The 15355-nt window shown below is 36.2% G+C and overlaps 2 protein-coding genes across 18 annotated transcripts in view; one reads left to right on the top strand and one right to left on the bottom strand.

Moving 5' to 3' along the window:
• The window catches only part of ATP11B (ATPase phospholipid transporting 11B (putative)), a 63397-nt gene extending 53050 nt beyond the window's left edge, over positions 1-10347 (top strand). For 2 of the 13 annotated variants that reach the window (XR_005822727.1, XM_040568024.1), the window contains 3 exons: positions 56-189; positions 6538-6611; positions 7918-10347. Coding sequence is in view for 10 of the 13 variants with exons in the window: in XM_040568024.1 (XP_040423958.1) it covers positions 56-189; positions 6538-6571 (168 nt within the window). In the remaining 3 variants the exon portion in view is untranslated. Of the gene's footprint in view, positions 1-55; positions 4960-6537 lie in introns of those variants that run through there. The other 11 variants (XM_040568026.1, XM_040568018.1, XM_040568027.1 and 8 more) reach the window with 8 other exon arrangements.
• Positions 10348-10493: 146 nt separating this feature from the next.
• DCUN1D1 (defective in cullin neddylation 1 domain containing 1) overlaps positions 10494-15355 on the bottom strand; it is a 43432-nt gene continuing 38570 nt past the window's right edge. For 3 of the 5 annotated variants that reach the window (XM_040568032.1, XM_040568033.1, XM_040568031.1), the window contains 3 exons: positions 15144-15226; positions 14808-14904; positions 10494-13308 (listed from right to left, as the gene is read on the bottom strand). In XM_040568032.1, coding sequence (XP_040423966.1) covers positions 13229-13308; positions 14808-14904; positions 15144-15226 — 260 coding nt within the window. In that variant the 3' untranslated portion in view covers positions 10494-13228. Of the gene's footprint in view, positions 14253-14807; positions 14905-15143; positions 15227-15355 lie in introns of all 5 variants that reach the window. The other 2 variants (XM_040568034.1, XM_040568035.1) reach the window with 2 other exon arrangements.

Genomic DNA, 15355 nt, shown 5'->3' with positions numbered 1-15355 from the left:
CTAGAATTTGCAAATACTAATTTTATTTTATTTTTTTTATATTTCATCCTTCCAGCTTACTGAGACAAGTTCAGGTATCAACTGCTTGGACTCCATGTGCTGCTTCTCAGATGGGGAAACAGCATGCACATCTGTTAGAAGAATGCTGGAACGACTAATGGGAAGATGTAGTCCAACCCGGGTCAACAGGTGTGGAATTTCTCTCAATAGCCTTTGCTGCAGACGATTCTCCTATAAACTGGAACCTGATGAGCCTGCAGCTATAGCTGTCTAGCAAACCAGCTGCAGGTTTTGTTTATTTAAGTAGGAAATGCAACACTTTATTGTACTTTATTCGTCCTCCAAGCTAAGTTTCTTGCTTCTTTTTGAGTGCTTTCTTTTGGGATGGGGAGGGGGAAAAATGGTTTTCAAAAAGTTTCTGTTAAAATGTTTAGTTTGGCTTAGTACAAGTTCTTGCATTGTATCTATCATAATTTCTCTTGATTTTTTTTTTGTACATTCTTCCCTTTAGATAATCAAGCCTCGCTGCTGCTTTTATTCTCCTGTTTTATGATTTTTTGCCTTCACGAATCAGGAGTTGTTTGTAAAGTCGAAAGACTTTTCCCCTTGGTTCTTGATGTACAACCTCCAAATATTTACCTTGGAGCTTGAATTACTCCTGAAGATATATAAAAGGCTCACACCCCCTCCTTGAATATAACTTTATTGTTATAAGGAAAGTCTTTAATCTTGCAGCCATTGATTGATATGGAGATGAAATATTTTTGTAGTATAACTTTTATAATCTATTTCTAAAATCAGTGTAATTGACAGAACAGAGCCATCAGGTTCTAAGAATTTTAAACGTTTTTTCAGTTCTAGAAGGTATATTGTCAAAATCATGTGTGCCATTCCAAAGTATGTGCTAAATAAATCTTTTCATTCACAAACCACGTGTGAAACAAACCTCAGTGGGATAAAAGCATGTTAGAGTAATCAGATACTTCTGAGGAACGACACCATTCTTGCAGTGAGCTAAACTGTGGGGGGAAAAAGCTCTTACTAAATCTGCTCATGTGCCATCTCCCCATTTCCAAATAGAGAGGGCTGTCTAACAAACATGGAAATATTTGGGGGTAGAAATAAAAATGGTCTTTTGTACATCGTAATCTCAATCCCTGAGTGATATCATGGTCCTTCATTGGTCAAAAGGCAAACCTGAAAAAGTTGCATTTCACGCGTTTTCAAGGAAACTCATTTTGTATTTGACACTGTCCCTTTTCATTAAAGGTCATGATATCATTCGTTCAGTATGAAATCTTGTGTGGGTAATTTTCACTGACAAGCTTTGTCAGTTCTGATTTTACCTTTAGGTATTGACATGATATGTAGTACATCCCTGTTTTGAACTCTTGTGTTGAACGCCGTGTCTGTGGTTTCAGTTGGTTTCTCTCATTTGGCTTGCTTATGAAATTTACTCAGCATTTCTACAAATCTAGGGTATGATTATGCAAAATGTTTCATTCCATATGAAAAATGAACTTTTATGATGAATAAGTACATTTTTAATTAAATTCTTGCTGTATAGAAGGCGGGCATGATGTGTAAAATAAACAATTTAATAGAATTCTTAATCTACAAGATGAGCATTTAATTGATCAAAAATCAATATTTTGGTGGTATTTGCTCTAAGGTCTTGTGGCTTTTTTGTTATTTTGTTTGGGGGTTTTTTGGTGTTTTTTCACCACTTCTCTGTAAAACTGTGCTTTCCAAATGAAACACTTCTCGTGCTATTTATTTCATTTATTGTTATCTAATTAGAGCAGATTTTTTGGTTAACATTTCCTTTAGTAATGTGTAGTTTTACAAGGTAGGTATTCTATGTTTCTGCAATGTATTTACACTTTTATGATTTCCTTTTTTCACGCAGTTTGATTTTCTTTAACTTAAAAATATTTATTGAAGATGAATCCTATTTGACAGAATATTAAGCATTTTTTGAAGATTGCTTTTTCTCAGGTTTCGTGATTTTCAAATGAAGTTACACCTAGCTAAATAACTTCAGAATTGTTAGAACATTGAAGTTAGTATTATGTTTAATGATTATGCAAAACTATAGTGGTGCTGCACTAGGGCTTGAAGCTCCGTAGCTTTTGCTTTTGCCTCTGGTTGAAATTTGAACCACTTTTTCATTTCACTTAACTTTCTGTACAGTAGAACGGCAAAGAAAACTTGTCATTTCAGTCTTTTCTCCAGTGACTTCAGTTGCATCCACACAGCAACGTCACTTAAAACCTAGTCTAAAAGTCAGGACTGTTTACATTCTTCCCTTACGCTTGCCTTATAATATGTGAAAGTCTGTTTATTTCTTAATGTACTAATTGGTTTGATCACATATGGCAGCTATAAGTTGAGAAATCGTGAAGGTACAATTAAAAAAGCTATTTGGTGATTTAAAAATGCTTGTAAATTTTCTTGAGCTGCTTTCATTGTACTTAATAGCTGATGTCTTAGATCACACAGTCACAAACAAGACAGTCTCTTGCATACTTACGCTGTATATAGCAGCTTCATATTCAACCAGGAGACAGCAGCAAATTGTAAGCATGCTGTGGAATGATGAGCAGTATTTTAAATAATATTGATGTAGATAGGTTGTGTTGTATTTTGTGCTCCTGATACTCTGTCAAATATGATATTCTGTCAAATATGATAACTGAACATGAAATCAAATACGGTATCAAATTTTGATAGAAACGTTGACGAATCAAAGCTGTGCAAATGCTTGGAGTAGAGGGCTACAGGAATTCAGTACTTACTGCTTGTAAAACGTATTCAAGAAGTATTTTCTATAGTTCCATTCACCAGTTAGAATATAAAATGTGTGGTGTAGTATGATGAAACGCATTTTTGTCTGTCTGTTCCATTAAATTGTCTGTCAGTTTGTCAGTCACTAAAATACTAAGAATGCTGGATCACATACATTCTTGTACAGTAGGGCTCATTAATGTGTTGTTGGCTGTGCCATTAGTAGTACTCGTATCAAGGCACTGCATGTAACAGTTCTAAAGAAACAGCAGATTTCTGACAGAGGCAAATTTGGAGGATAAGTTTGTTATACTTGGATTTCTTGCATTCCAACCCTTTATTTTTTAGCTTTTCACATACAGTCCTATAATGTTGTTCAACCAGTAACAGTGGCCCCTCTGCAGTGTTTCTTTTCCAAAAGCAGTAATCTGTCCTTAAGAGAGAGACATTGCAAGATCACTTCTGAATCAAGACTCATGACATGTTAGATAATTTTCCCGATGTCTTAAAATTTAACTTAAATTTAACAGTAAGGGTTGAAATAAACTCATGGCTGCAGATAAGGTTTTGACCACCTGTAACTTGAGACAGCACGGGCATTTAATATTAGAACAGCAATCTACTGGCATGCTGTGGTTAGCTGTGCTTACCACAAGGCTTTACTAGAATGACCTTAGGCAATCGAACCGTAGCGTTCACAGTGCCTGAATTTACGTGTGCAACATTTGAGGTTTTTGTTTTTCTTTTTTTTCTTGAGGCACAGTACTAAAACTAGTTGGAAAGCTGGCCTATAAACCTCTGGTCATTTCAGTTTAAAGCAGTGAAAATATCTGTAGCTGAGAGTAACTTTACCTTTCTGGCAAGCATGGAATTTTTACTTACATAGTTGGCTATATTAACTATAGTGTACTTTCAAAGGTTTAAATGAATTGAAGTTTTTTACATAAAACTTAATAGATTAGTCTCTTAAAGAGCTACATTTGCCTAATCTCCTAACATTTTTATCTTTGCTTTCATAGACTTTGCTCCTTGCCTCTAGATTATAAATTCCCAGTCAGCCAAACTTTTCTTTTATTGTTACTTTAGATCATGGAGTTCATCGGATCCCTTCTATGCCAACGACAGAAGCATCTTGACTCTCTCCACAATGGACTCACCCACTTGTTAACAGGGACATTTGTAAATGCCTTTGTGGAAGCCATGTGGTGCTCACATACCTATAGTAGGTTCTGAAGTGAGTTCAATGCTGCATCCCTGCCCTAGACAGGACTATAGCATGACTTAAAGACAAACTGTGGCTTGTCTCGTGGCCTAGCAGAACAGTCATCTGGACTGTAATTGCTTCCAGTAGTTTTTCTAATCATATCCAAAAGTTGCTAAATAATTTTTGTAAGGAATACATTTACCTCTGACCGTTTAATCTTTTTTTGTTACCATATTAGCAGATTGGAATCTTGTATTTGATATTTGAGACATTGATATAGCACAGCGTCAAAATCTTTCTTCTCCCAAATCCAAATGGTTCAATAGAACTGAATTTGCAAAATGAAATTTTATTAAAGTTTCATTTTTCATGATGACCCTTCACTTTACACACACACACTCACGCACTCATTTTGAACCTGTTTCTTACAGATGCTGTCTTAACGGTTTGCAAATCAATCTTGTTATTTCCATGGGTGGTTACTATAGTGTATAAACACTCAGTACTTTTGAGAGTGAAATACAATTCAAGTATTTATGCTGGTGTATGAATGGCAATATATTAGTCATCACTGAAGAGCAGTTAGATTACAAATCAGTAATTTGGAATTGTAAGGGGTGTAACAGTTCACTTTTCTTGAAGTACAATTCAGAAGCCAGTCATCTTTTCTAATGCTCTGTGTTTTGTTATAACAATTCACGAACTTGACATGGAAAATTGGGAAAGAAATTGTGGATTGTGCAGGTGTCTCACTAGCATAAATTTTTTGAATGAGTAATCCTTTTAACGTTGGGGAATCTTTGCATGTTTTCTTTTTCATGTATTTATATTTGGTCATGTTGTACTTCAAAGATGCAATTAATGCTTAATTATCTTCATATATCTAAAGGATCTGAGACATTGGTGGCAATGTTTTGATACCTAAGTATGCCAATAAAAACAGATTGCACAGATGCAACTTTGAATGGTACATCGTGCAGGTACTTTTTTTTTCCTCCCCTCTTCTCTCACCAGTGTGTGTCTGGGTGTTTGGGGCTGCGTAGCAACATCTGCTTCTTCATTTTGCTAAGATGGCTAAGCTTACTAATTGTCTTAAACGTGGGAGATAAGATGGACATGCTGCCACTAGGGATATAATAGAGCATTGTCTTAGGTAGTCTTCAGGTAGAGGCCAGTAAAAATGCTGCTGCTTCTGGATGCTTGTTTGGGAATCCAGTTTGGAGTCAGTCTCTGACACTGAAGTCCCATCAATACTGTAAAAATCTTCATCAGACAGCAAAAGATTAAATATATATATATATATATGTGTGTGTATATATATATATATTCTTTGTGGAGTAAACTGTAAATTGAACAGACTGTAAATAGCACCTGTAGCTAAGCTAGTGTCTATGCAAACTTCTTAAGATTCAGTTAAGCCTAAGATCTGGGCAAAAACAGCATTAGCTGCTTTTACCCTGTCTGCACGAGTTTTTGCTGTTAGCTTAAGTGCTGTATCCCAAGCAAATTGTGTGGTGACGACATCTTGATGTGACAGCCTAGTGGGGCCAGGGAGGGCTGTAATCCCTCTTGTTAAGATCATCCCAAATTCTCCCAAGTTCAATGAGCTGCAGGTGAGGTCCAGCTCTCCTTGTATCATGTTTTGGATGTTCCTCACCTATCAACAGGTCTGCTATTAATTGTTCTTGTTCATGGCTTTAACTGGTGTTATTTCAGTTCTCATGGAACTTTATTTTTGCATTAAGGACTGGCAGCTTCATTCTAAACTGAAGGCTGCAGATACTGCTGGATTTTCAAGATTTCATTGTTAAAGGCAATGTTTTTGTAGTAAATTGTCATTGCAGCCTTGTTTTTGAAAATTGTAGTGACTTGAACATGCAAGATATGAGGTTTTTATCCTGCTGACATTAGATCAAGATCAGTTCACAAATAGAAGCCATAAAATAAGTTATGAAACAAGGAAAGAAATAGCAAATTTTCCTTTTAAATAAGTATTTAATTTAGTGTTCATAGTTCATACCAGGATATTTGTATCATGCCTTTGAATGCCTAAGTGTAGTGCTTGAAGCTTTCAGCTGTGTACTAGATCCCTACATTGAATGAAGGAAATAAGAATGTTTTAGAATATTTTAACAGATCTCTGCTGTTTAGCTGTATCCTTTATGTCTGAACCACCATGTTTAACTTCTCAGAAGTACTTGTTTGTCCGTGTCAGCCATAGCATCCACTCGGTTTGTCTGACCATCTTAGGCCTCATTACCTCATCAGTATGTGTGGTTAGTGTATCGTGTATTGAAATATAAACTGTGGTTAACTTTGTACAGAAAAAGTCAGAGGCTTTGATAAACAACCCCACTCCAAGCATTTAGATTGGTTTAAGCTTTGTACATAAATAGATTTTGGCTTTTACCATACAAATATGTTGATTATATTTGCTCAAAAGAAGCACAGTCCTGTATTTGAAGAATAATTTACGTTCATTATGTGTTTCTTTAAAACCTTCCAACTCCTCTTCTCCCTTTCCCCCCTACTTTCCCTTTTCCCAGTGTTTGTAAGGTTACCGAAGAAACATGCATTTAAACAATTCAGGAAGAACTTAAGAATCCATCTGTCCGCCAAGGTATATTTTTCTATTTGCAGTAAATGTAAATCAGTAATTTCTCATTTAATGAGTATAGAATTGGTTCACACAAGACCACATTTTTCTTGGTCTGAAAACTGTTTTGGATGGAGGAAGTGACCATGTTTTTGTAAGTACATCACAGATCATTTGAAATTGCTTTTACTCAAAGATGAAATATTCTGTGTATTTCTTTGACAGTTAAAATGTATGAAACATTCACTGTGCATTGAGTACAGTGTAGAATTCTTAACAAATAAGTTTAAAAAAGTGGAACTTACTTAGTTTAATGATAGAACTCATCTCTCTAATTTAGAATTAACAGGTGAGGAAGAATTGGCCATACAGGAGAAACTGTAGAATTATCTCTTGGCCTTGAAATCCATAACATATGGCAGGAAAGCCTACAGCAGACAGTCCAGTAAAGCAAGAATGATATTTGTCACCTTACTATGCAGTGTCTTTGAAGGAGCACCTTCTCCATATGCCACCCTGAGAGAACTGATTTGAGTTCTCAGCAGATTTTTTTTTTCCTGTTCTGTAAAAGTGGGGGTTCTGTTGTTTAGAAAAAAACATAGTTTTAGTTACCAGACTTATGCGTTATAAAGAGTGCAGTGAAAAGATGAAAAAAAAATATTCTCTGTGTTTTTTAAGTCTGTGGGGGAAGGGGGTACCAAAAAATGCAAGAGAGGAAATGCTGAGAACTTTGGCTTTACAGTTTCATAATGATTTGTTTTCTAATGCAAAAGATTATTTAAAAGAAAAGATTATGCAACTTAGAATGAATATTAGGCAACTATAATTTCTTACCGAGAACCTTTAGTAATACTTTCAAACACTTTTTTTTTTAATGACTAACTTCTATATTGGAGAAAAAAATAATCATTTTCTAGTGTTAGAAGTGTCTCAAAGCTGTTCAGTCAGTACTTATGTTATTTTTAAGTTTCATCTGACACTTCTAGACTTATAAATATTAGTGATGTTGGTGAAATTCAGGGTCCAAAAGTGCATAATCGTGCTTAACCATTTTTTAGACTATGTTAGTCTCCTGCTGTAGAATAACTGATAGCTATGACACCATCTTAACTATACCTGCTGCTGCATTGTTACACAAAACACTTTTTTTAAAAAAAAAGGAGATTCATTCCTAGAGCTGAGTGAACCGTTTGTCAGGGAAACAGACTAATTTTAGATTTTTCCTAAATTATCTCCTCTTTAGACTTTGTTCTTTACAGCTATTTTTTTTCCTGTGAGTCTTTATTGTCAGTTGTTCTGTATGTTCTTTGCTTCTGTTGTTTGCTTTCAGTGGCATGATTTGTCTGGTTTCTGCACTGTATTTGAATGACTTAATTTATAAACAGGAGGAGGAAGGATTGGCTGCGCGTGGCTGTATCAGCTCTTGCCATCGATCATCTTAGACATGCATTTGCATCAGTGTTTGCAAGGCTTCTGCTTTCCACAGATTTTTCTGCTGCTCCTAGAGATGCCAGAAATAACTTAGAGAGACCCTGTCTGCTGCCCAAGCTTCTGTGGCTTTCGTTAAAAGGAATATTCTCATCACTTTGAAGTGTTCGCCTTGCTCTAGTTGTTGCCATGTTATGTTGTTTTACAGTAAGTATATAAAATTGTCATCGTTGTAGATACGACTTTTTTGTTGCTTTTTTTTTCTGGTTTGTATAAGTGCATGGACAAGAATAAAAATCTGAGGGGCCATGGGCAAAAGATGTCTATGTAATGTTAAATGGGAAGAGATGAAAAATACTGTAGCTTAGACCATAAAGCGTGACTTGCCTGAAAAAAAGCCCTACAATACACCTAAATGTGCTATGGTGTATATTAATTTTTCCTCAGCAGATTTAAAGGGAATTGTTTGTTTATGAACAAAGTCCAGTCATTCTTATCCTTTGTGCATTTTGGCAATGAGTTAAAAGATAACTATTTTCCTCTTTCTCAACTGTGTGGATTAAAAATGAGGATCGTTTTCAGGTACAAATAAGATATCATTTGCTAACTACAGCAAAGAATAGATTTTTAAAATTTCCAGTTATGGTGCCATTGGAGACTTCAGTTCTTAGGCACAATTTAAAATAACAAGTTGGCTAGACTCCTGTTATGGGAGTAAGATAAATTCTTTTTTTTTTAAGAAAAAAACTTGAATTTTAGCTTTGTGAGGAGCATTTGATGGTACACTTTTAACAATGTTGATCCTTAATTTTAGGCAAATAAGGGGCATTGACAGCTGGAAACTAGCAATAATTAGTACAAAGATTTTGGGACCTCTGACACTGTGGCTGCCTCACGTTCTTTTTTTTTGATTTTCTGACAGCGAGTCAGTGTTCATTGTACAGCTCGGGCAGTAGAAGTTGTTTTAAAAATGATTAATGGAAATTATATTTATTAAATAAAACTTTCACTTCTAGCTGGGTCATTGTTTTAATTACATACCTGCGTACATACGTGCAGGTCACAGCAAGAGTCCTCGGCGCACTCGGGTGAACAGAGCGGCGACCACTGCTGCTGCTTCAGGAGCTGAGCTGGCCATGGCTGGACTGTGCCCACACAGCTGCCACTCAGCAGGTTGGCCCCTGGATTCAGGCTCTCCAGCTGCTGGAGAGGCCCTGAAGCAACGTCCCTGTGCCAGCTGCTGGTACAGCCCACCACCTGTGCATGTGTTGTGTGCACACCTCCCACCTGGCACCAGCTGTGCAACAGGGAGCTTACCAAGAGGGTTGCTCAGCACTGGGCTTCCCCCAGGCGCTTTGTGCCCCTTTCTTCTGCAGCAAATCAACCAGGGCACTTGGCCACCCCACTGTGGCCTTGTCCTCGCACAACGTTCACATACCTGTCCGCTCTCAGCCTTGGTTTCTTGAACAGCTTCCTAATTTGACTTAAGAGCGTTGTTTTGACACCTGCCAGTTGTCCTTTGAACTTTTCATGGAAGAAAGGTTTGACATTTTATACTCTGCAGACATAGAATCAAGTTCAAAAAACAGCTTAATTTGAATGTTTTACTTGCCAATTTATTTTTTAAATTACTTTGAGAACTGAAATAAATAGAGGGTAGGTTGTTGGCAGAACGTTCAGCAGCAGGGAGGTAATTCTACCCCTCCCCCCCCCCGCCCTTTTAAATGTCCAGACTTGGGCTTGACGGACAGGTGTCTGTTTAGGGAGCAAAACTCTTGGAGTTTACTCATGCAGCTACTGTCTCATGTTGGTAATAAACCATTCAACTGCGTATGACAAAGCAAGAGCCTATTTCCGATAGGTAAGAGATAATTTCATCAACAATTAAATGGTTTGGTTGTCTTTAAGAGCTTACGGGACTGAATAGCAGCATGTATTTAAAAAAAAAACAGCGTACCGTACTCAAATAAAATCTACAGAGACTTCTAGCACCATTATTTAAATAAAGTGTGAATGACAAAAGTTTATTAAATGTATTCTTAAAAAATATCTTTCTTAAATAAGGAGTTCTCTGCAAGGAGTTCATTGTAAAACAGTTTTGAAGCAATTCATAACTTACGTATTAACAGGTTGATCAATAGAAAAGTCACTTACGCAGTGTAGTCTTTAACCCAACTTATTTAAATAAATGCAGTGTGTGCGGTGTCTTCCATTGCATGCAAGGTAATGTTAATGCAGCATAGCTGGGTCAGATCAGCTCCATTCTGTACCTGTAAACATTCAGCATAAGCAGCAGGCAAGATGTTGCATCAGTTTGTAGAGTATTTTCCCCCCAAAAAAGACTTGCCCACCATAGAATGTATGTTTCATGCAGCAGCCAAGTAGTCTGTACTTTTTTTTTTCCTGGTTAAAAGGACAGTCTAGGAAAGCCTTACAAATAATACGCTGAAACAATCAAGGCATGAGAAGACTTAGTCATGGCAATTTCACTGGAGCTTTATTGCCTCTGTTGGTAATGAGAGGGATTGTAAGAAGTTACATTTGAACTTACAGAGATATGTAAATGATGCTTTTTACTAAATATAATCTTGAGATTAAGTAAGTGTTTTATATCAGGGCACTTCTAATTTTGTACACATTTAATGTATAAAAACAGGTTATAAACTTGATGTTTACCTTTTTTTCCTGACATTTGGCAAAATTAAATTGATCCATTAAGGGGAGATCATCAGATTGAGGACATTAGCACTTATGAATTAAAGCAATCCAAGTAAGCAACTGTCTGCATTCTTAAAAATAAACCAAAACAAATATATAAAGGAAAAAAACAAACACATGGCCACATCTGAGCACTTTTCAGTACAAAATATTCTCTGTAACCAGGCATTTTGTCCTTAGAACAACACCCTGTTAAATCAATGTTTCTTTCAATTTTGTTTTGAAAAATTCTTAAGATGCCATCATAGCACAAATAACCTTTTTCTGCAACATAATTAGTCAAAGTTTTTTGTATTTCTTTATAATTACACAGTAATTATAAGCACGTAGTACCAAACTGATGACAACACTATTTTGTTGAAAAGATCTTGCATTCAAAAGGAATATTCTTTAAAACACCACGGCATTATGCCACTACCCAATCTCAGACTTTTTTTGAGGGACAAGTCTGTATTGGGATAAAAAAACCCAAGTCAGTTCTCCTTCCCAAACAGCATACTTGAACAAATCAATCTGAAACTGTACCAAAACCCTCAACACAGGAAACAGCACGCATAGATACCTTGTAGAGCTTTTTTCCCCACACACACACCCACCCCATAATTTCAAATCCCCATTTATATTTACACGAAATTTAGAAAGGAAATACTGAAAAGCAGCAAAACACACATTTTTTGGCATAGCCAATTCCAGTAGCTGGAGAAAATCAATGTTTCTGTGGAACTGTATTCTTGAAATAAATGCACAGCTGGATTTTCTTAAAAGGGCACTGCTATAAGAGGAAGCTAGCCTCGTGGTCAAACCTCAGAGAATAGAAATAAGCATTTTTAGCAGCTTAATAGTCAATTTTTTCCTAAAATACTTTTAGCATCTGCATAGAAGCGTGCTGCTGTTTAGTGCAAGTACCAATTACTCATTTCAGAAATAATTCTGGCCTTACCGTGGGACTATTTAGCACATGGACTCAAACCTCTACCCTTATTTGTAGCTATAGTCTTTCTTTTTTTCCCTGGAGCTTGGTAGCTTCCAGCTTGCTTTACAGAGTAGTATTTATCTCAAGATACCAGATCTCTTCACAAATAACTAAGTGAGAAGTAAAGACCATGTTCAGCGCAAAAGCAGTTCACGAGTTCTTGTAATATTAAAAATAAAGAAGCGCATCTGATAAAACCTGTTTTGAACAAAATGAACTTGATTTAGTTAACTGCAGAAAGACAATGAGAAGTAGTGATGAACCAACAAAATAATTTAAGCAAACAAAGCCAGTGTAGTATTTTGTATCTGATCTGTGCCTGTTTGGGAACGCTTTACTCTGCATTTCTATATTTGGCAACCACAGTGACGTGTCTTTTTACAGAAAGCTCAACAAAATAATTAAAAATGGGTGTCATCTATAACAGCAGTACCTATATGTTATAAAGATTTAACTTACTTCTCAGGATAATGGTTTCAAAACCTAGTTTCATTTCAAACGCACCACCTTCTTTTTATATCAGGGCCATTTGCTTCTTTATACCTCAAGCATAAAAGTTTCATGTCTGAATTTAAAATACTGTATTGTGTAGCAAACTTAAGACACAAATTCAGCATATTCAAGTTTTAGATTTCCACAGAAATGAAAAAGCCTTCCTTTGACAGACAGATAAGCATTTCAAAACTGTAATGAAATCTATTTTCTTAGATAATAACCTAGAGCATACTAGATTCTACCCTTACACACACTGTTCATCCAAATGACACTCACTGAAGGCCGACTAGAACATTAAACGCAGGTGCTGTAAGTGCACAGTAGTTGTGTCGTACTTCAACTGCTCTCACAGTCAGCTGATGTACAATCAAACCATTCAGATAGGCACCTAGATAGCCCAATATCAACAACCTCGGTTTTTCTTGTTTCTTTCTGTAATTGTTTTTACCAGATGCTCAAACTCACTTAGACGATACCTGTAGTTTTCCGGAAAAGAAAAAAAAAAAAAAAGGAAGAAATCAGACCCAGTACACTTAAATATATCACTCTTAAAGGAAGTGCTATCAATAGTCTTTGCAACTAGCCCCAAGTGTATATTTAAGGATTCCTTTAAAAATTGTTTTGATGTTGATCTGTATAATTCAGATGCCATGTAATAGCTGTCTGATGATGACCAGCATTGTGCTTTATGTGAAACCAGAAACCTCAAAATAATTATAAAGCTTCTAGGACTTATGGGAGCTGAAACTAGGGTGGTCCACACACAAGAAAAAAAATCCATGATGAAATCCACAATGTTGGAATTTTAGCGGGCAAGAGTGGTCCAGACTAGAAGAAAAGCCCAAACCACCAGTAGAAGAATGAAATACGATATGGTCCAAGATGTATCCTTAAAGGTTTGTCTCAACCCTCAGCCACATTGTGAGGATTGATCTTCAGTTCAGTCCAGCCAGCAGAAATTGACTGTGCAATTTTCCATTTCAGGTATTTGTACAGACTATGTACACTCTAGAAGGGTCCTTTAATGCTACACTGTCGTACTTTTTGTCCCAGCAATTTGAGGGCGTGCAAATTCCACAAAGTCATCGATAAGAACTGGCCATGCCCCTAAAAGAGAAAAAAAAAAAAGGATCAGAACATAAGAAATCAGATCAAAGCAGCATTCTTTTTTAGAGCTTCAGAGCTAAAGTTATTTACTTCCCAATCTTAACTAGTTTCAAGCAAAAAAAAAAAAATAGTAATAACGCTAATTTGGTTTACTTGCTTCAGATTTAACATATGGCTCAAGATTTCTCCATTCCTTTAAACCCAGTTAATACAGAACCCTTTCAAGGATCATAACCTCCTTCATCTTCCTAACCAAAAGTTCTAGCTTAAAAACTGTACTGCTGTTGGAGCCATAAGTCAAACCTAGTATCCAGGATGGCAATAACTGCTAAAAAAAAAAAAACCAACAAAAAAACACTGAACATCATATGAAGGAGCCTATGTTTAAGTAGCACCATGTCACAGCACACTAAGGCATTTACAGCTCACAATGTGATCTTGCATGAATGCAACGCTCATCTGTTAGAATCAGCATAGGTGGTCTTACCCAAAACCAACAAAATGCACCCCAATAGCCAATGCCCTACAAAACTGGTATTGTACTACGTATGCTCTTCCATATTCCTTATCAAGGGGTAGCTGAAATGCATATAAACATTTGTCACATTATGGGCAGTGATATCCGAAGAGATGCCACTCTCCTGATCATGTGCACCATCATCACGTGAAAGTTAAAATAATTGCGGGGGGGTGGGTTTTTTCCTGAAAGGCTTTTTATTCCAAATCATCAGAACATTCTTTTCTGCCTTTAATCTTTCTAAACTACGTTGACTTATTGTGGGCAGCAGCCCATTCGCTTGATGAAAAGGGAATGAGAACTGTTCATAATTATTAAAATTGTAGAAGTTTGCTCCCCTCTGTTCTGGAAGTATCAGGAAGTTTAGTTTCCTCCACTCACTGAACTGATCTGCCGCCAACGATTGAAGGTAATTAGCAGTTCTTGGCTGCAGATGGACTGGAAGACGAAAAAATCAATACAAAAAAGTTTACAAGAAACACGTTGTAGAAAATAAATTATGTTTTGTAACCCCTACATGTGGCCAGCTTCACTTTAGCATTATCACATGCCCAATCTTCATGTAAGCCAAAACAACCAAACTTTAAAAACATTCTAAACTAAGAAACGCGATAACCAGAGGACCCCTACAAGAAAACGCACAGACCACACATCGGTTACTTGGTTGGAGATGCCAAAAACCACTGAGAGAATCCCTGTTTTTAAATACAGATGTGAGGGTCTTTCCTCAAGAAGAAAGAGTTAGCATCTGAGCTCATGAAGAAGGAAAAAAAGAGTAAACAGGGATTTAAGAAAACATCAGCATTTATTTTCTAAACCTGCAATGAACAGATAACAACATGTTTTAAAGTAGCTCTAACTCTGAACGTTAGATCACCAGCGATGTTCTCTAATTACACTAATAGATATCTGTGCCGGATACACAGTAATAAATGTACCATTACACAGTTAGAAGTTAATGAAAATAAAGGGAAATGTTTACCTTCCTCATCATAGTTAGACATATCATCTGCTATCATTGTACTAAAGTCTAGAAGAAGGTTCCAGGTGTCCTTAGGTATTGATCTTTTATGATGCTCCTGTTTGGAGGGGTGGAAAATACAAGAAAAAAACGTTAAGAACACATATACAAAATCATTTTTACTGTCTTGGACACAATCATACCCCCAGAACATGTGTTTTTTGTATACACTATGAAGTGCAGCATCTGGGATCTGTAACAAAACAATCCATTGCATCTACTCAAAAATATAAACATATTTATATTTCAGGTTTTGAAATTACTGCAGTCCAGTTTATGTAAAGATTTAAAACTTACCAACAAAAATTTGTTCCACAGGTCTAGAAATTTAAATCTTCCGTTAAGTACTAAATTCCAATAGGCAATGGCCATTTCTAAATCTGTAATATTAAAATATATTACTCTTAGAGATTTGCATTTCAATACATCTCAAGAGGTATCTAACACTAAGATGAACTGCATATTCATAAGGGTAAAAAGATGAATCTGATGCAAATATACTCATGGAT

The sequence above is a fragment of the Cygnus olor genome, chromosome 9 (genome assembly GCF_009769625.2).
Source record: "Cygnus olor isolate bCygOlo1 chromosome 9, bCygOlo1.pri.v2, whole genome shotgun sequence".
Classification (NCBI taxonomy): Eukaryota; Metazoa; Chordata; class Aves; order Anseriformes; family Anatidae; genus Cygnus; species Cygnus olor.
The sequence above is the reverse complement of the archived record's forward strand: the minus strand, read 5'-3'. Positions and strand labels throughout refer to the sequence as shown.